The sequence below is a fragment of the Ceratotherium simum genome, chromosome 11 (assembly GCF_057802395.1).
Source record: "Ceratotherium simum simum isolate JZ-2026a chromosome 11, ASM5780239v1, whole genome shotgun sequence".
Lineage (NCBI taxonomy): Eukaryota > Metazoa > Chordata > Mammalia > Perissodactyla > Rhinocerotidae > Ceratotherium > Ceratotherium simum.
In genome coordinates, this window is record NC_141910.1 from 24,223,644 (window position 1) to 24,245,963 (window position 22,320).

Sequence of the window (22,320 nt, forward strand, 5' to 3'; positions counted from 1 at the left end):
ATCAAGAGGAGGCGAGCCCCCAGGGGCCGGGCTGCGCCTGCTCAGTTCCTTCCCCAAGCCGACCAATCAGATAAGCCACCTTCTCTCTGTTTCTCTAGTAGGAGAACCTCTCTCATGAGGCTAGTTCCCACCTAATAAATATCTATAAAGATAACCCTGACATGCTGTGAAATCTGGACATCCAGCCAAGGCCTCGCTCCTGGGCTCCAGACCAGTATTTCCCACTGTCTACTGCATATCTCCACGTGGATGAACTTGAGGCAGCTCAAATTCAGCACTGCCAAATCTGAATTCATGACTCTCTCACCGCAGCCCTCCCCTGTATTCTCAGAGTTGATTAATGACAATACAATCTGTCTTCCAACCCCAGGAAAGTGGGAACTATCTACTCTTCCCTTAATCAAGTTTGGCAGCATATCCCATCCATTCTTCCTCAGAAACCTCTTGAAACATGTCCCCTCTGTGCTGTCTTGGTTTTGTCTCTCCCCATTTCTTAGCTGGACCATAGCAGGAGCCTCACTGTCTCCCTGCTTCCGCCTCTCCCATCCACAGGTAGTGGGACTCTGCCTACACTTCTAGCCTCATACATTTTCCCCAAATGCATCCAATCCTACTTTCACGTGGCCCTACTACAACATCTAGTTTCCAGAACCTCCATCCTTTGCACATGTGGTTTCCTCCGCATTGCTTTCCATCCTCCCACCTCCCCCAACTGTTTGTCTACCTGGAAAACTCCTAATTGTCCTACAACAATCAATCATGAGGTTATTCTTCCCTAACACCATCCCAACCAAGGCAGTGTTACCAAGATGTCAGCCAACTTCCCACCAGTCTGAGGGGTCTGTCAGTGTAGGGACAAGTTTAATTCCTGCTTGTGTCCTGGGTGCCTGACTCAATGCCTGGTGAATGTTTGGAGCTCAATAAACATTTCTGGAATGAATGGCCTCGTGGCTGCTCTCTCCCACTGGCCCCATCAACTTTGCCTTGTCAAACCCACCTCACCCTTTTTTCCCACCTCCCCTCCTTCCCCATCCCCTTCACCTGGTGACCTTGGTGCAGCTAATTGGCTCAGAGCTCACAGGGAATTTAATGGTGCTTTCCCTCTGGTGTGCTCAGCTGGAGGCAGGCAAAGCAGGCGACTTGGCAGGCATCTCAGCAGGCGGTAAGTGGGCCTCGCTGGAGGAGTGGCTGCTTTGTGCAACCTCAGGGCCTCCTGCAAATCAGACTCCATCGCCTTTACTTCCTGTGCTCAGGGAGATGAGATACGGCCTCATCAAGGCCAATTTTTTTTTTCTTAATATTTGAAACTACCAAGTACCAGTTGCCATCCTAGTGGGTGGCTTTCAGAAATCCCCTCTTTTCTGGTGTTTGACTTCTTGTGAGTTTCAAGAAACCAAACTCTTTGGAAAGAACCCGCACTTAGAAGTTCTTTGAATTGCTCTGAAGCCCTGGCAGGAAGTGACTTGGGATCTGGGTTAGATAGTCTTGTCTCACTCCCAGGAGAGGTGGGAGTAACAGGGTATAGGTGTATCTGGATATGGGTGTGGCTTTAGATCATTCCTTTGGTCATTTCTTCATGTGTGGCCAGTTTTACAGATGTGGTCTGATTGAAATCAGAGGACACCTGTTTAAGCCGTAGAGTGTCTGTTGCACGTTGGTGATGCACCTGCTCTGCTAGGTGCTCTGTGAGTCCTGGGCTGGCAGAGATGGCCTTGATAGGCTTGCTCATCCCAGCCTAACCTGTTGAAATCTTTAAGAAAACTGAAGAACAAGCCAGTGAAACTCTATAAGAATTAAATGAGTCTTAGACACTTTCTCCAAATAAAACCACTCTTCTGAGAAGTATGTTTGGAGAGGGGCTTGGTGGCCGGGCAAGGACCACTTATCTCCACATCGTTGCATGGGAGGTTGCGATCTATTGTATTAGTCTGGCTGGGGTGACAGACACTGGCCTTCTTCTCTGATTCTTCTGATGTGTTTTTAGGAGAAGGGGATGCCCGTTATGGGTCGTGCACCACGCATAGTACGTGATGTGCTATTTTGTGTAAGCCTCACAATGCTTCAAAGTTATTTACTGAACTCCACTGTGTGTCAGGAGCTTCTGGATTGTCTCTTAATCCATTTAGCAACTCTCTGAGGTAGGTTCTGTTATTATAATCACCATTTTTCAGAGGAGAAAACTGAGGCCGGCCCTGTGGCTTGGCAGTTAAGTGTGCGCGCTCTGCTGCTGGTGGCCCGGGTTCAGATCCCGGGCGCACACCAAGGTACCGCTTCTCCGGCCATGCTGAGGCCGAGTCCCACATACAGCAACTAGAAAGATGTGCAGCTATGACATACAACTATCTACTGGGGCTTTGGGGGGAAAATAAATAAATAAATAAATAAAATCTTAAAAAAAAAAAGAAGAGAAAACTGAGGCGCAGAGAAATTAAGTAATTTCCACAAGTTCTCACAGTCAGACAGTCAGTCAGTCACTAAGATCTGGAATCTGAGCTTAGTCAGTCCATCTGCAGAGCCTCTCAACCATTTCACTACACTTCTTCTCCTCTGAAATAGGTAGTGGTAGTCCCACTTTACAGATTAGTAACCCGGAGCCCAAAGAGGTTAAGACGCTTGCCCAAGGTCCCACAAGCAGTAAGAGATGTAGCCGAGGTCTGTCTGTTTCAAAGGCTACAATGTGCTTTTACTGTATACTGATTAGATAGTGGGTATGCTAGTTTAAAAGTCAAAAAGTTCTACAAGTCTTCTTAAAAAAAAAAAAGTCATTTCCTCCCTTCCTTTTCTCAATTCCCAATTTCAGCTCCCTAGAGGCAATTGTTTTCAAGTTTTTAAGACTTGTCTCCCATTATTTACTCCTAGTTACTATTTACTTTCCTCCTATTGTTTCTAAATAACATGCTTACACTATTCTAGACTTTTCAGTTTTAGATATTTTCTACTTACTACCACTAAAGATGAGGCTTTCTTCTTTTTACACCCTGTCCTTTCTTCCCCGACCACCTTCTCAGTATAGTTACAATTTGGGGCTAGTTCAATATTCTCTATTTACATTATTTCTATGTGAAAATTCACACCTGGGCCATGTGATATAATGTAGTCATATTTCCTTTTTATTTAGCTTTTTGATCTCCCTAAAATTAATACATAATGTTTAAAAAAGTTTGCTTGGTTATTCTTGAACTCTGACAGAAATGTTACTATCCTCTCACTATGATCACGAATATCAGGTAAATCTTCATTTTCAGTTTTCTTTTCTTGGCAATATTCCTCCGGATCCCTTTTCTTCTTGCTCCAACTTAGACTGATGACTAAGAAAAGCTACATAGCTGTTATTCTGGGAGATTAATTGTCCGCTCTATTTGTAGAACTCTGCCAATCCTTTGGAATACTTTCATGTCACAGCTTCCCTGTGAGGTGTGGAGGGCAACTGTTTCACGTGGGAGAAAACACAGCACAGGAGCGTTGTCAGTTAAAGCGATACAAACGTTTAAGTGGCAGAGCCACGCTAGAACTGGGCTTTCCTGACTTTTCACCTTGGGATCTCTGCAGGAGGCCACAGTGCCCCCTGCAGCCTGGCACAGATGGCCATTGTTGTTGCTGGCCAGGCAAACCTCAAAAGTTCCAGACTCCACGGAAGAATGCAGGGTGGCAGGGCTTTGATCTACACCTCCACTTAACTTCCTTCATACATGGGAGATGTGGTTGAGCACTAGACTTGAAATCATACTTCCTGAGTCTGCCAATTAATAGTTATGCAATTTGGAGCTGGTCACATAATCTCTCCAAGCCTCAATTTCCTCATCTGTAAAATAAGAATTACAGTGCTATCTCATAGGATCATTATAAAGATTAAATGCCACAATGTTTTAAAAAGCACATTCTAAATGCTTAGTAAATGTTAAACACAATTATGGTCTAGAATTTCTCAGGAGATAGTAATACTTTTACTACTGGACCTCAATTCTCTAGTATTCTTGAGTTCCTGGACCATGTTGGGATATTATATGAGAGCTGTGTACATTAGAATTTTCTAAATGAGTAATTTATGCTCACTCGAGCAACTCTTGGTTAATAAGATGTGTCTGTCATTCCTCAGTTTACCTCCAGTCCACCCTCCAGGGATTGAAGACATCCCTTGGCCAGCTGAGGTCAACTGACTAATACCAAAATTAATATCATCCAAATGTCCCAATTCCTACTCTTTGTTAATTTTTGGTTTTACATTTTTTTTTATTATTGATTGATGCAAAGATGTTAAGTTTTTTGGGTAAGATTTTTTCTTGAGAGAAAGGAGTATCTATATTTTATCTACTTCTCCCACATGCTTCATGCTGCTGTCCCTTCTAGTACTACTTGCTGTAACTTTGCATTCTAGAACAAGCAGACTGAATAAAGAAAGATGATCCAAGTTTGAGAGGAACTTTTTCTAATGTAGTATATTTCAAACTGTAGGTCATGACTCAGGAGAGGTGAAATCACCTTAGTGAAATCACAACTAGCACTCAAGACAAAAAGAAAGAAAACAAAATCAACCTGTATTACACATAGTAAGGAAAGCATTGTTTTGTGAAACTTGTTTTAATTATATATGTGTATATACATATTTATTTATATAAATTATATATGTGTGTATACACATATATAAATTATATACACACATGTATATATGTAGGTACACATGTGCTGGCTTGCAATATAAAAATGTATTTCTTACTAAGTGTTACAGTTGAAAAAGTTTGAAAAAACAGTCGATCTCCATGTCGAAAAAGTTTGAAAAATGTGTCAATCATTTTCACTCAGTTTTGTTTGCCTCTGAGTCTTAGTTTCTTCATCAGGCCCCTCTTCTAGACAATCCTATTCAAATAAAAAAACAAAAAAAACCCACAAAAAAATCAAAAACAACTACCCAGACAGGACTCATGCATTTTACTCTTCAGCATTTTCTGGGCACCTATTACATAAAGGTTCTTGGATAAAGGTTACTTCTACTCTCAAACCTACAACCTTGTCAAGGGAAACAAATAGGTAAACTGAATATTACAAAAATTAGAATAATTAATGTTAAAAGGTACAAGTAACATGTTAGGAAGGTAGGACGATTCACTCTGGCCAGGTTATCATGGAAAGCTTTATGCAGCCATTAGGCCTAAAATGTCAATAATCAGAGATTCACAAGGAAAGCTTTTAACATGTGCTTTAAAAGCAATCTATAGATTCAATGCAATCCCTGTCCAAGTGCCAACAACATTTTTCACAGAAATAGAACAAAGAATCCTAAAATTTATATATAACAACAAAAGACCCCGAATAGCAAAAGGAATCCTGAGAAAAAGGAACAAAGCTGGAGGCACCACACTTCCTGATTTCAAAATATACTACAAAGCTATAGCAACCAAAACAGCAGGGTACTGGCACAAAAACAGACACACAGGTCAAGGGAACAGAATCGAGAGCCCAGAAATAAACCCACACATCTACGGACAGCTAATTTTCAACAAAGGAGCCAAGAACATACAATGGAGAAAGGAAAGTCTCTTCAACAAATTGTGTTCAGAAAACTGGACAGCCACATGCAAAAAAATGAAAGTAGACCATTATCTTACACCATACCCACAAAAATTAACTCAAAATGCATTAAAGACTTGAATGTAAGACGTGAAACCATGAAACTTCTAGAAGAAAACATAGGAAGTACGCTCTTCGACATTGGTCTTAGCAACATATTTTCAAACACCATGTCTGACCAGGCAAGAGAAACAACAGAAAAAATAAACAAATGGGACTACATCAAACGGAAAAGCTTCTGCACAGCAAAGGAAACCATCAACAAAACGAAAAGACAACCTAACAATTGGGAGAAGATATTTGCAAACCATACATCTGATAAGGGGTTAATCTCCAAAATATGTAAAGAACTCATACATCTCAACAAGAAAAAAACTAACAACCCAATTAAAAAATGGGCAAAAGACCTGGACATTTCTCCAAAGAAGATATACAGATGGCCAAAAGGCACATGAGAAGATGTTCAACATCATTAACTATCAGGGAAATGCAAATCAAAACTACAATGACATATCACCTCACGCAGGTCAGAATGGCTATAATTAACAAGACAAGAAACAACAAGTGTTGGAGAGGATGTGGAGAGAAGGGAACTCTCATACACTGCTGGTGGGAGTGCAAACTGGTGCAGCCACTCTGGAAAACAGTATGGAATTTCCTCAAAAAATTAAGGATATAACTACCATACGATCCAGCTATTCCACTGCTGGGTATTTATCCAAAGAACATGAAAACACCAATGCGTAAAGAAACATGCACCCCTGTGTTCATTGCAGCATTATTCACAATAGCCAAGACTTGGAAGCAACCTAAGTGCCCATCAAGGGATGAATGAATGAAGATGTGGTATATATACACAGTGGAATACTACTCAGCCGTAGTATTTTGGCTGAACTACAGCAATTTGTGACAACATGGATGGACATTGAGGGTATTATGCTAAGTGAAATAAGTCAGAGGGAGAAGGTCAAATACCACATGATCTCACTCATAAATAGAAGATAAAAACAACACATAGAGACAGAGATTGGATTGGTGGTTACCAGAGGGGAGGAGGGGAGAGAGGAGGGCGACAGGGGTGATTAGGCACATGTGTGTGGTGATGGACTGTAATTAGTATTTGGGTGGTGAACATGATGTAATCTATGCAGAAATAGAAGTATAATGATGTACACCTGAAATTTATACAATGTTATAAACCAATGTTACTGCAATAACAAAAATTAAAATAAATAAATACAAGCAATAAATTCTATTTTGCCCTTAAGACCTTAATGCATCCGGATCCACAAAGAACCTGTTATGGTGTTAACTTACTTTAAAACATTTCAGCATAGTGCGATAATTGTGTTAGTTATATCCTAGGAACAATGAGTTGCCCTTATCAGAAATTCATGCTCTAGGGAAGGTCAGCTGGCAATCCAATCAGGAAGGCCCCACTTCACAATTGACTACTAGAAGTCCTTCTGTTATCCATAGCTCACTCAACATAGGAGGCTTTGCTAATTAGCTTAATAAACGTCAGATGTGCTTCCACTGGGGCCATGAGTGCCTTGCTAATAATCTTAATGATGTAGACACAGGTTATTTCTGAATTCAGTACTAGTGTTCAAGATACGTGGATTGACTAAAAACAAGTCACTGTTCGTTGACAAGAATGTAACAAGCTCTGTAGCATGCACTTCTGTAGACAGTACCCAAGGCCTGATTGCTAAATGCACCTCTGTCCAGCCATTAGCAGAGGATTCTGGTCACCTGATGTTGACCACAAGGGTGACAGAACTTTGCCTCCAATACTTGAGGAAGACGCTACTGTTGTGCTTTTGCCAATAAATGTTTAATAAGTGATTCTATGTGAGGCAAATTGAGTATGAGTTCTGCTTTCCTATTAAGCAGGTAGTGGATACCATTATCTGCCAAAGAGTCTGAGGAGTAAATGACCAAATTGGCTGTCAGTTTGAAAAATAACTAAGTAAAGATGCCTGGTACTTTTGAGTTACTCCCAAATAATATCAGTCAATCATCAACAGCTATTTATCAAAGCAAGTTTATTTGAGTACTTATTCCAGACAAGTAATGAGGCTCATGTGTACAACTAAGAAATAAGACAATCCAAATAAAAGGCAGGAAAAATTAATATGAACTACACAACAGCTAGCTAGAAAGGAACAGCAGCTGCATTCATTTTACATAATACTGTGGAGTGACGTAGCACCATTTACCTCAAAGATATCCTAAGTACTTTATAAGGTAATTACGTGGGTCTTTGCTAAAACGCAGCAACAGCTTAAAAATTATAGCAAGCCTGATAATCTTATGTTCAACTAAATTCAAATACAAAATTATATCAGAAAAATTATTTCAGAAAAAATAGGGAATTTGGGAAGCATCTGATCTTGCACAATTCTTTTTAAAAATCCTAAGGAAATAGTTACTATTATTGAGACCGGTTGTCTTCCATCATCTGCATGATTTATCACTATCATCATGACCTAAATTTTAAGCTTTGGAAAATTATTTAATAGGTAGTTATTTATTTAAACACGCACACAATTTTATTTATAAAATTCTTTTTTCTTAAAGTTCTATTTATTGGTCTGTTCAGTCTGTTCTGGTCTGAACCACAAACATGGAGGAAGCACAATTTTATTTATAAAATTCTTTTTTCTTAAACTAAAGTCCTATTTATTGGTCTGTTCAGTCTCTTCTGGTCTGAACCACAAACATGGAGGAAGCACAATTTTATTTATAAAACTTTTTTCTTAAACTAAAGTTCTATTTATTGGTCTGCTCAGTCTGTTCTGGTCTGAACCACAAACATGGAGGAACAAGAGAGAACTTTAATGCTACTGAAATCAAACGACTAGGATCTTTAATGATTTTTTTTTTTTTTTTTTTACCATTTCTAATGATCATTCTAAGCTATTCTACTCTGATCAATCAGTTTGAAATTTGTTGAACTAAAGTTTGACCCTGTTAATCAATCTAAGTTAACAGGACAACATTTATAAATCCAATAGTAAGCATTTTTCTAAATACTGATGTTTCATCTGAAATATATAAAGAAACTTGGAGAGAAATTTTGTGTTCCAGAGTCCTCCATCAGCCCACTTTACTAGTTAAGAGCCATAGTACATCTTCAGAAATATACCAGAGAAACTTTATGAAAAAATTCCAGAGTCTGGGATTATTCAATCCTGGAAAGCTGTGGTTCCTAACCCTTTTCTTTTTTTTAGGCTCATGAACCACTTTGAGAAGCTGATGAAAACTGTGAACTTTCCCCCAGAAAAATGCATATAAACAAACACTTCTTATATACATTTGCAAAGGATTCCCTGGAGTCCATGATCCCTAAGGTAGGAATTCCTATTTCAAAGCTGTGGGACACAGTGCAAAATAAATTTAGCCCATTTCAACACAGCCCATCCTCACTATAGTAGCAACATTTCCTACTATAGCAAACATTTTAGTGTTACTAAATTGTTGCCTTAAGACAAAATTACTCTCATTACAAGCACCAACATAGTCTTAAAATTCATTCTTCTGCCCCAATTTTATAAGGTTTAAGCCATATACCCTATCTCTTAAATAAGTTAAGTCCCTAAGGTTTAAACTAGCAGATAAAATGTTTTCCTTTGATATATACTATTCTTCAGAGCCAGTCACTGAAAAATGAACAGATTAAAAATTTAATACCCTTGGGAAAATAAACATGTGTCTACATATTGAAGAACAGGTTATTTGACTTCATAAAACATTCTAGGTTTAGTTTCACACTTGAAACCAAACACATCTACTTCTTGTCTCTGAACATAACATATGATCCCAGACCATACCTTCCCCTTTTACTTACTTGGAACCAGTACAACGGAGGTCTCCTACTATGGTAACAGAATATACTGCACTTTCTACCTACTGTACAGGATAGAAAACACTTCATTTCTGACCAAACCCACCATCTCAAAAGCATCTCATCATGAGGCTTGATAACTCCCCAGTTACCAAACAGGTTGAAGAATGCGTTCTTTGAGGAGTCTAATGTTGAACCATTGGCTATGTCTTAACCTTATGTTAAACGGATCCTTAAAACAACAGAAATGACAACACTATAGTTGCCTTCTTGTTAAAGAAAAACTTCATTAGTCACACCGAAGAATCTGTTTATATAACAGGGTAAGCATGGATACATAGGGAATTCTTAAAGAGACTTTGAAGACTGATAATAGAAGGGGGTAACAGCTGGATATTAAATACAGAAATGTAAACACATCATATATAAATTTTAATCAAATCCCTTACTAAAGAATTTTTCAGTTTAAAGTCAGGTGACAATTATTCATTCTTTTCATAATCATTCACTTTTGCTTAAACAGAGTATTTGTAGAACAAAGCTCAAAATATCTGAATAAAGGAAAAGGGTCAGCTAGGAGAACAGCTTTGCCAAGGAAGCTACAACTTGGTTACAGGATTTCATTTTTGTCTTTTGCTATGTAAAAAGTGAATAATGGAACAACTATTATATTTTCCTTGCTCTTCTTTACTTTTAAGAAATTTTCCTGTAAAAGTTAAACACTATAATTTCCATTTCAGAGACCCAAGGGTCAGGGAACAGGAGTGGGAAAAAGATACTACTCTCTGACAATCAGAATTCAAGTATTTCAACTCAATGGTAAAGGGCTTGCAAGAGAAAATGGACTATTACTCCACTGGCTAAATGGTGTCCCATGAGTCCTATAAAATACACAACCAAGTATTTTCCCTCTACCATTCAAATGTACCATTTTGTGTTTTCCTACTGGACCTACTAAATGCTGAGTGAAAGCTGAAAAAGGTAACATATACCAGCATTCCTGGCTGTGCAATCTATACATTTTCATTTTAAGAATAATTCAAGCATAATCCATATTTAAAAAATTAAAGAGAGACAGTAAAGGTTTTAAAGTTTTCTCTTTGAAAAGATGGTATCTTACAGTACATACAAAAATACTCTGAAAATACATACGACTTCATTTACAAAACACTGAATCAACATATTACAAGAATTACATGGTTATGGATTTTAATAAACTGAGCATGCATTCATGAAACTTAAAAAATATTAAGAAATGCATTGAAAAAAGCAGTGTAAAAAAAGACAACTTATGTAGTTAAATAAAAATTACAAAGGTCCTGAGCCAATTAATGGTTGGTAACAATGTCATTCAAAAATGCCTTTAGGTTTCAATAAAATCCACTACTTATTTCTGCATGCCTAGTCCATGAAGAAACTGTTTGAAGTTGTGGGGTAACGATCAGGAATTATCATGCCAAGTTAATTTTACACCTCAGAATTACAAGTTTGCCATACTTAAAGGTATCTTATTGTTGATGCCGGAATGAGTTGCTCCTCGGTAAAAAATACCAGTCAACTAACAAGTATGGCATGAGATAGGATATGTAACAATTTCACCATTCATATACTGACTTTCAGTATCCTGGTTATATTTTGATTCTTAATAAAGATGCACTTTGAAGGCCTCCACAGGAGGCAAAATATAGAGAATTTATGGTGCCCAACTCTTATGTAATCACTGGACTAATCCTCCCTGGTAACTATGCAACATTTGGACAGAAAGGCACAAAAAAATAAAAAATTAAATATTCCATGTGCCGATCTGGAGAAAAATAATTTAAATCAACAGAACAGACAATAAGTACATCTACACAAATGAAGAAAGGCAAAAAGATACCTCACATTCATTTATCTCAGGTTTCACAAAGTGGCTTCAATGCTAAAGTAAATGTGTTAACATTTGGAAAATTACAAGACAATTTTTTTTTTGTTTTCAACTTTTTCAGTTCTATACAATGATTACAACGTAAGACTTAAAAAAAAAAAAAAAAAAAAAAAAAAAAAAAAAGGAGTTCAGGACTTGTTTTATCAAGTGTCCGAAGAGCCAAGAACTGGTTCCCATAACAGAGAAACAAGCATCGAAAGTTAAGGCAGTAAAACCTCCAACGCAAAGCCATACTATTGTAGATGACAATTTGATAGCAGGTGATCCTCAGAGAGGTGTATGTAGCAATCAGTGAGAGAATGCTACAGCATCTGCAGGTCAAAGTGTGAGAGTTCAAAAACCACTTCAAGGTCGTTAGGCTGATGACTGTAACTTTCACCTTATTTTATGTATGGCAGCCACTTCTATTTTAAAAAGAGTGGCTGCATCTATGCCACTAAATGATTGCATATTCACTTAAGTAAGGAGGCACTGCTTTTACCGATTAAGGGTCAGTCGAATGGAATTTTTGATGACACGGATGTTATTTGCTGGAATTGGAGATGATGAATCTGGTAGTTCTTTACTGGGTAGTCTCTATTAGAAGGAAAGAGAAACAAAGAGGGAAAAGCAACTATATGTTACAAAGGCCCAACTAGTAAATCAGTCATAAAACTGAATTTTTCTCTAAATGTCTTAAGCTCCTATGTCTGTGTTGAATATCTTCTCTCAATGTTTCACAGGCACTTCCTGTTTGGGGGACTTTTTTTGTTTATATATACAGTCAGAGGTGAAAAGCAGAGGGATAGCGAAATGGTAGAGGCGGGAGGAGTGTATGTACAGGAAAGAGGACTTTGTTAAATCAACTGTCACTTCCAAACTGAGAAATGCCTAAAAGACACAGTCTTCCCCAAAGTCAGGCAACGGTAAAGAGGAACAGGAAGCGCACGGCCTCTAACCAGGAAAGTTTTGGAGTGCAAGGTGAAAAACGAGTGTGTTACAGAGGAGAATCTGATACCCAATTACATCCTCAATTAGTTTTTATAATACATTCATGGAGAAGGACACTAACCCAACTTGTGAGATACTTCAGTTTTCAGGAAAACTGACTTTGTAGTCAGGCTTGGGTAACTTCAGTGATGGTGAAATTTAGGGACATCTGTAGGAGGGCTTTTGAGGATGCTAAAGATTATTATATAAGGAAAGCAAAGTCTAAGAAATTGAGAAACAAAGACAGACCTCAAAAATACAGACAGTTGTGTGACGGAAACACTATGTTAGCTTCTCGTCAACAGATGGCTGCAAGAGTTAACTCTCCTCTCATGTTACCTTGGCTAAACAAATATCTACTTCACACCCACATCCATTCAAAAAGCATGAAAAACTTCAGACATACATAAAAGTAGAGAATAGGACAATGAATGAAGACTTAGGTGCTACAACCAAGACTCAGAACATTATTAAAATTTTGCTATGTTTGGTTTATGCCCTTACCCTTTATACTTGAAATATTTTAAAGCAAAACCCAGATATGTTATTTCACACTTTCAGACTTCACTCTCCATCTCAAATTTTTTTTCTTCCATTATCACACGTAATGTAATTATATGCCCATATTTTTTGTAACTCACTTTTATGTTAAAAGAAATTTTACAAGTGCTACAACTAATAGAAAGTATGAAGACATTTTATATTTTGCTTTAGAATGGCCAATACATCCTGCGGAACCTGGCAGGGTGACAGCTGATTGTGATAAGAAGCACTTTATTCTTTAATGGGGGTGAAAATAAGCCATTGTGTTCACTGTCAACTCTCAGAGAAGGGCTTTCTCTGATATACACAAGGCTGATTTTTGATCACCTGCTTATTAGCTTACCATGCTTAAAAATACTATATTATTAGTTTCAATGGAAATTCTTTGAAAAATAAATTTTTAAATTGAGATTTAGGGGCTTTTAAGTTTGTTTTAAAGGTACTTACTATACACTGGTACATTTGGTTCCTCCAAATTATTAAGTATGGTTCCTAATTATCAAACCTAAATTTTCACAGTAAGCAGTGGTACACAACAAAAGATGTAATATCAAGTGTTGGTAAGAAACTACTGTGCTGAGCACTAAACTGCTTCTTTAAAAATAAATAAAAAACAAAGGTTGAACATAATCTGAATAAATCATGAAGTCTTAAACTACCCCCTCTTTTCTAGACATACATTTAGGACCATACACTTTGTTGGCTATTTCCAGCCCCAACTGCCAACTATACTGCTGGTCTTCGTGGACAGGGACAAAATCTCATTACCCCTTTCCTTCACCCAGTGCTAGGCTGTAGATTATGAATTTTTACCTATGTATCCTACCAATGAATAAGACTGTTACCTTTTTGCGTGATGTATCAATAGTTGGAATAGGCATACATTCTCCTCCAATGGTATCCTAAAAACAGAAGAATTACATACAAGTGACAACTTTCTTTGCTATAAGCAAATACTTATTTCTACATGAAATAAAACATAACCAAAATCTGACAGATCTAATCTGATCCATTTTCGAATTTGGTACTTCTCCTGATTCATGGCTCTTTAACAGTAAAAATTTTGAAGTATATTATTAACATATTTACCATTGATTTTCTTTTTCTGTCTTCAGCAGCACGCGATTCCTTAAATGTTGACTCAAGTCGAATAAACTAAAATATAAACATTAAAATTATTCTATCATTACCTACAAAAACCATACAAGTCTATACAAACTGAGAAATGAATTAGTGATTAGGCTATCATCAAAACTACAAAAATGGGTTGGTGAGGTAAGAGAATTTAAATTAGACTGAATTCAACTACCATCTTTAACTTCTACAGTTTGAGTTATCTTTTTGGTTAAATTAATTCAGATTATAACAAATAAAATAGTTTTACCACCACCTACTGGAGGCAGAGGAGATCAACATTATGACACATAATAAATGATTATTTAGTAACCAATAATGACCTCTGTGTAAGTCAAGGAGAAACTTAGACCAATCATTCCAGTTTTCAGACACGTTAGTAATTTGAATTTAGGATGAACAATTAGTATTGTTCCTTTAAGATTTGGGTAAATATTCTTTTTAAACAGTCAAATCCTAATAGAACACTAAGATAGCTATGGAGAACTGTGAGTTTTTAGTACTATTTTAAGTTAACTTTTAAAAAAATCAAGCACTGAATCACCACTAAAGTTGTAGCTTTACCTTTTCTATGTCTTTCAACCTCTTGGAAGACCCATCTATGGATGGGGAATGGGATCTCTTGGGTGTAACATTCTTAGCTATATTATTTGACATTCCATTTAGATGTGGTTGTCCCTGGGCAGGGTTGTGGGGTGTTGTGATTCTAGGAATGACATTTCGTCCTACTACAGTAGGAATTGTGCACACAGCTGGGGGTGATACAGCTTTTACTGGAGAGTCAACTTCTGAAAAGGAAAAAAGAAAGATTTTAGTAATTAAATATATATACAGTAGAACCATTACCAACAAAAGTGTAGATACCTACTTGCACCAATGACTGGAATAGACAGTCCTTGAGCTGGCGGGATACTCAGTGGCTTTTCCACAATTACGGCAGCAGGCTCAGCATTATTCCTATTAAAAGTATTAAACTATCATCATTAAATGATTTAAATATTACTTATTTAAAACACTCAACATTTAGGATTACTTCTTTCAAGTTCTCCTACTTTAACATTTCACTGAAGGAAGAGATAAAGAGGAGAAAAAGGCAGAGGACCCAGTGAGTATTAAGACAAAAAATTAAATAGAAAACCTGTGTGTTTCTGTGTACTTATCTAGTCCCACACATCCATAAATGTATACCATGTCCCACAGGATTACCAAAAATTGTCAAGTATTTCTAAACAAGAAACTGACTAGCAGCTGGTAAAATAAAATCTTTTAAGAATTAAAAAAGGTATTTAGCAAAGGTATAGAAAAGTTTACATTATCCTCAAATAATCTGAAGACCGAAAGGACAATTCTGAAATACAGACCTGTCTGTTTCTCCTGAAGGAGGAATATCAGGCTTGGAAGGTTTGTTTGTAGACACTGGAGAATTATAAGGTGTTCCATTATCGGTGTCTCTGGAGCTATCCAAACAACTGCTATCCAGAGACGATCTTTTGGATTGAGGTCCACTCGAACTTCGACTGACATCAGAAAGACTTTGCTGAAAGAGAAGAAAGCTTTTAGGATTTCAAAAAGCAAACGAGAATAATAACTGGTTTCAATTCTGAAGTACATATAAAACAAATTATCTTTTGTGATTAATGAAGGTGAGTTTTTAGTCCTAGATTGAATTGCCTGTACCTTCCCTCTTTCTTCTCAATAGGTTTGGGAACTGTAAGAATGCATATTTGGTCCCAGGATCATTTGTGTGAGTGGAACCACATTGGAAAGTTAAGATTACAAACTCACCTTTTTCTTCTTTTGAAGAATCTCTGCTGGAAGGTAGTGATGAAGTTGTTTTTTTTTAACATGAGTTGCTTCAATTTTCATTCCTTCCTTTAGCATGTTTATATTGTTTGCCTGTCTGTACACTGCAACAATGTCAATATGTTATCAAACGGGAAGCATCTTTCTGAACCAAGGACTCTGTTTTCTTTTTCTGAAATGCAGACTTTTGATATCTCTCCACCACTACACAAACACACACCCCTTTTACAGAACAAATTATTTCTAAATTATGTCACCATGTCACAATCCTATTCAAGTACCAACTAGTTTTCTCATGTCCAACTTCTAAGAGTTTCCCACAGTCAAATCTCATTAACAAAACAGATGTATGAAAAAAGGGTTTTTCCAAATCTTAAGTGCTTATCTGCTATTTTCCCAAAAGGCAATCTCTTCTTATAATTATTTGCCCAAGTCTAAGCTAATCCTTATACCAAACACCCAACATGCAATTCAAGCTCTCCTCTCCCATGAAGCTTCTTTTACTACACCAATTATAGAACATCAGATATCAGAAACCATCTAGAAGTACATCGTTACTGTACAGGTGAGGAGATGAGGTTCAATAGCCCTGAACACCTTGCTGGGATTGGAATACACACAGCCCTAGATTCTCATTCTTCTGCTTTTCATATCTTATAAGAAAATCAGTTTTATTAACTACCACATAAATTACTTAATGTACAGTCATGTGTCACTTAAGAATGGAGATACGTTCTGAGAAATGCATTGTTAGGCGACTTCATCATTGTGTGAACATCACAGAGTGTACTTACACAAACCAAGATGGTACAGCCTACTACACACCTAGGCTATATGGTATTAATCTTATGAGACCACCATTGTATATGTGGTCTGCTGTTGACCAACATGTCATTATGTGGTGCACAGCTATATTAACTGTGAATATCCAATTAGATTATAAGCTTACTAAAGACAGGGATGGGAGGCTTCTTTTCGCACAGTAACTACTGTAAAATGTGGTTAATTAATTAATCTCTTGGGTCCTCAGTATCTCTATCTGGAGAAGAACATTTTATAAATCTATAATCAACACAGCTTCCCGACCTTCTCCTTTTTGAAAAATGAGCCCATATGGAAAAATTTATATCTATGTTTTCACTCCAGATTGCCCAAATCACCAGGAGTGCTTGTTCAACTTCCAGATTCTCTGGCTCCACTCCAGAGAGTGTGATCCAGTAGTTCTAAGGGGATGCACAGGAATCTGCATTTTCATAATAAATATGATGGCTAGTTCAAAAGAATTTAGAAAACTCAGATGAGCCAAACCAAGAATATTAACAGTATGAATGTACACTATTCCAGATTATTAAGATGACTCCAAATTTATAACAGATGTAAGAAGACATTCCAGAGAGGTGTTATTAGGGAGCTAGATGTCAAAGACATTGTTTTCACTGATTCTGAAACACATTCAGAAAGCCTAGACTGACTGATATTTACTTCATGTAAAAAATGTAAAAATCAAGTCATCTTTAGGACCGTGATTACAAACTCTGGCTATGCATGCTAAGAATTACCTGTAGTTTCTTTGGCCTTTCTTTTTGTTTTAACACAGGTAATATATTCACATGGTACAAAACTCAAATGATTCAAGAATATTCAGTGAACTCTCCTCACCACTGTCCCCTAGACATACCTGGTTCCTTGCCCTAGAAGCAACCAGTTCTGCCAGTTTCTTTTTTTAAAATTATATATCCTTCCAGAGATATTCTATGTATTTATAAGCAAACATGCATATATTCTTTCTTTACTTTATATTTATAATAAATGGCAGCACATTACAGACACTGTTCTGCAATCTCCCTACCCCCTACTCCCGCCAACTTAATGTCTTGGAAATTGTTTCATCATACCTTTACTTTTTTTAATTGCAGCATACATTTTCATAATATGGATGTATCATATTCACTTAACCAACTGCAGAACTTTAAAAAATACAGCCAGCCAGATCCCAGGCAGACGATACTGCATTACAGCCAAGGTTGAGAACCACAGCTCTACGATGACAAAGTCTTACCTGTATCAGTAAATGACTGTATATCATATGTCAAGTCTATGTTAACACTTTCTGCATTTTCTACTCTCCGAAAAATTATTCCAAGGAACCACATTGATACGTAATTGTTGCTGCAAAAAAAATTTAAGAATTTCCATAAATTTTTTACAATTTTACAGATGCTATTTTGCAATTAAAACTTGGTCTCTGTGGACACATAAATACATATTTCAATGGTTTGGCCAAATTCTTAACACTGACACCAAGAACATAGGTAAGTTATGCTATGCTGTTATAAAGAGGATTAAATGGCTTTGAAAATGACTTACTAAATATATACCTAAAGATGCTCCAAATATTGTGTTGGAGTTTTTGCCAGGGTCTGTGGGCTACCAACACAGCATGTACTTAGTTTTTTTTTTTTTTTGTAAGGAAGATCCACTCTGAGCTAACATCTGCCAATCCTCCTCTTTTTTTTGCTGAGGAAGACTGGCCCTGGGCTAACATCTATGCCCATCTTCTTCTACTTTATATGGGACGCCGCCACAGCATGGCTTGACAAGCGGTGCGTCGGTGCACGCCCGGGAGCCGAACCAGCGATCCCTGGGCCAGTGCAGCGGAGCGCGCGCACTTAACCACTCGTGCCACTGGGCCGGCCCCTGTACTTAGTTTTAATGTATCACCACTCATGCTCAAATATACAATGTATCACCTGCCATCAATGCCTATTAAATGACAATCTCACAATTGATCTTAAATAATGCATATGTCAAATACCATCACTTAAGAAATATAATATTAAATAATAGCTTACTCTTTATGATGTTCCTTATTTCCTGGGAATGACTGAGGATTTACATGGGCAAGAGTAATAAATTCATTCCGTTCCAAGTTTCCAACAAGTACACGGATTTTAGATTCTACTAATCCAACCCTAAAATAAAACAATGGACAAGATTTTTCCATATCAAATTGGGAAGCTACATCCAAGTAAACCAAACGGCATATTAGTTATGATGGTTTACAAGTTCATTTAAAAAATTCAGTCCAATATATTAGGGACTTTGTTTAAAATACCATTCAAGTAAATGACAAGCTACTTAGTGAATTTGTGTGTTTTCCCCCTTTTTGTTTTTTTAAAGAACTGATCTATTTAATGCATTCCCAATCTAAAATACCCTGCCTGTTAAGACCATAAAATAGTCACGATTTGAGCATGAACAAAAACTTTTCCCACTTTCAAATCATATGTCTAAACCCTAAGGCTAAGATATGTTTAAATAACGTGAACAAAAAACCTAATAATTGGCACTTAATTAATGAAATAAAACACGCTGTGGTTTTCAAAAAATTGATACTAGATAATGCATTTAAAAAAGAATTCACTAAAATCAGACCAGATACTACCAAAATATAGAAAGTTTCATCAGATTTCTGCAACTTTATTTTCTATCTCACTTAGGAAATGTGACTGCTGTCAGCTATCATATTAACTTATTAATGACTTTATGAGTTACAATAACTACAAGAATATTTTTACACTTTCCAAACACTTGAAAAAGCTTACAAATTATAATTGTGTGTGCTTCAACAGCTGATATACAAAACACTGAGTTATCTCTCAGTGTTATCTAAATGAGAGGTTGGCAAACTTTTTCTGCAAAGGGACAGATAGTAAATATTTTAGGCTTTGTGAGCCATCGAGTTTCCATTGCAACTATTCAACTCTGCCGTGTAGCAGGAAAGCAGCCATAGACAATATATAAATAAGTGAGCATGGCTGTGTTCCAATAAAACTTTATTTATGAAACAGGTGGCAGACTGGATTTGGCCCAGACCATCATTTCCTGACCCTTGATCTAGACAAATGAAATACTCTTTTAGTGAACGGATCCTTTTCAGGGTCTCTTTAATTATCAGTGAAATATACGTTAAAGTCTTGATGAAAAAATAAGACACTATTGTTCTGTTTTCCTTTTTCAGAAGTCAGAAATGAGAAAAGCACAACCATCTCTGGTGGTCTAGCAGCTTTGGCTCGATGGAGCTTGGGATGTCAACACACTGGAGGCAAAGGGAATGAATTTAGGTGCACTAGAAAGAAAAAGAATGCACTGCTCCTTGACCAAAAATATCTCCTATTTGTTGACAGAAGCTTAAAATTGTGAAACCTTTCACGCCACCATCTCCAAACTAAAAAAATATAAAAATGTCTTTTCCTTCTAGTTTTGATGGGGAAAAATGATGGCAAGGATGGAAAACTCAGTAAGAGGCTAGGTATCAGAATCATTCAAAATGCCTCACAATTCTGCTTAAATCCAACTCTGAGAAGTGACAAAAGGCAAAGATTCGTACATACATCCTTATCTCATGTCACTTCTGATTCTGAAACATTAATCTGATGGCATTTCTTGAACACTGATGCTCCATGGTCGTGCAGAATAGTCACCAATAAGATTTAATAATTTTGAAAATAGACAAAGTGTTTTGTAAATGGTAGAGCACCATATAACTATGTTTTCACCACACAGTAGGTAGAGAACTTGAGATATAACTCTTACCACTCCAGATGGTTTTCTTCTGTTGATGCACTGGCAGTTAATACTATATAATGTCTAAGAAGAATTTTCAGCAACATTCAGAAAAAAAAAAAAGCCAGAAACATTGTTAGGGTCTGCTTTTCCATCATTACTTTTTCTTTTTCCCTCCCAACGAACAAAAGAGCTAGTACAACCACACAGTTTATAAAAATTAAAACACTAATTTTCACAAAATTAATTCTAGACCTGCAGTTAAAAAACAATTCACTAATTGTTTTTTATTGGGTCAGATACTACTAGAATATAGAAACTCTCATCACTTAGGATTTCTGCTAACCCATTCTCTACCTCACTTGAAACACAAGTGACAAGTGTCACCTATCATATATTAAACTTTGTAGGTTTAATATTCTTCTTTAAACACACACACACTGAAAAATTTCAAATACCTGTACTTTTGAAAAAAATTTGGTGGCTCAAGTAGTTTGGACCAATCTGATTTCCCTTGAAGAATTTCATCTGTGACTGCAAGACCTAAATTAAAAAAGAGAGACTGATTTTAAAAACTGACCATCATATCATCAGCTCCTGTATCATCCAACCCCAAAACCTCTAACCCCACCAAATTCTTGAGTAAAAAATCAATTTCAACCAGATTGGGCTGGCTCTATTTTTGGCCTTAATATTATCATACATTTTGGAACACTAATTACTGAAAAAAATACACATTTGAAAGAATTTTTAGAAGTAATAGGCATAACCGCAATAGAGAATAAAATTGTTGTCAACCAAAAACTTGTGGGAATATGTAAAGGGCAATAGGGCCAATAGGTTTACCTTGTTTAAATTCTTCTACCATTACTGTTCGAGTTGATGTGGACACATTATACGTAGAATTCTGTTGTGGGTAGGCAGGGGTGATTATGGGCATGAGATGATACCTATCTGATGGATTTACCTGTGAAATTAGAAGCAGAATAATTGATCTATTCTCCTATTTCAGTTGTCCTCACTTCATTTCCCCAAAAGTCTGAAGAATATGAAATATAAATTTAATACTACATTTCCTCAACTCTAAGAAGTACATTTCCCCTCCCCAACTACATTTATTTCTAAAGTCAGATGTGTCTGATCATAGGAAACTCAGCAGAAGTTTATTTTTCCCGAGAAAGGTTATTAAATTGATGGTGTATTTATAAACAATGGTCTTTTAGAACGAAGGAAATACAGTATCAGCTGCAAAAAGCATTATCTGGTCCAATGCTTCTCAATCTTCTCTCTGAACCTACTCAAAGGATGACTTCCCCTAGGTTACTCAGAGGAATGAGCGCACTCACTCCAAAAGCAAATTAAAATGCAAGGTGAGTGAGAGTTATGCTATCTTGGAACCACGAATCTGCTTTAAATTGCACTGCAAAGTAAATCTTTTATATACTTCAGTACTTTATTATTAGCTACTAATTACTTGTAAGACAGTTTTTAACAATGGATTATGACATTTTGGTTGATACACCCACTCATCTAGTCTTATATGGCTGATTTTTAATGACATAACATTTGGATCAGCATTGGAGATATAAATTGTCTGCACCCAAAAACACAGCAGAGAAAGGGAAAGGACTATAGTTATACAGAAGGAAGATGAGCAGGGACAAGAATTATCTTTAGCCTGTAATTTAGAGAATCGTCCTTTTCCTAAAAGGTTTAATGAAATTCCGTAAGTCACATACCCGAGGATCCCAAACAGGCAAATTCAAATTGCTTTCTTCTGGTTGCTTCAGCAGCACAGGATTTGGCCATTCCCTAACATGAATAAGGCAAATTAACTCACATAGGACCTCACTTCAGGAATTACATGAAATGTGAAATCATCAGACTCTGTTCCAACTTTCATTTGGCAAATGTTTTGGGTATTTGATATTGGGGAAAACAGAAGAAAGGGGCAAGGTAAGGA

General features: G+C 36.8%; 1 protein-coding gene across 1 annotated transcript in view; it reads right to left on the bottom strand.

Moving 5' to 3' along the window:
- Positions 1-11,442: 11,442 nt before the first annotated feature.
- Positions 11,443-22,320, bottom strand: part of PAPOLG (poly(A) polymerase gamma) — a 28,919-nt gene continuing 18,041 nt past the window's right edge. Inside the window, exons 10-22 of the mRNA XM_004435657.3 lie at positions 22,097-22,169; positions 21,204-21,324; positions 20,816-20,900; positions 20,388-20,441; positions 18,644-18,763; positions 17,851-17,960; positions 15,774-15,895; positions 15,350-15,525; positions 14,857-14,945; positions 14,553-14,776; positions 13,944-14,009; positions 13,700-13,756; positions 11,443-11,918 (exon numbers count right to left, since the gene is read on the bottom strand). Coding sequence (XP_004435714.1) covers positions 11,820-11,918; positions 13,700-13,756; positions 13,944-14,009; positions 14,553-14,776; positions 14,857-14,945; positions 15,350-15,525; positions 15,774-15,895; positions 17,851-17,960; positions 18,644-18,763; positions 20,388-20,441; positions 20,816-20,900; positions 21,204-21,324; positions 22,097-22,169 — 1,396 coding nt within the window. The 3' untranslated portion in view covers positions 11,443-11,819. The remainder of the gene's footprint in view (positions 11,919-13,699; positions 13,757-13,943; positions 14,010-14,552; positions 14,777-14,856; positions 14,946-15,349; positions 15,526-15,773; positions 15,896-17,850; positions 17,961-18,643; positions 18,764-20,387; positions 20,442-20,815; positions 20,901-21,203; positions 21,325-22,096; positions 22,170-22,320) is intronic.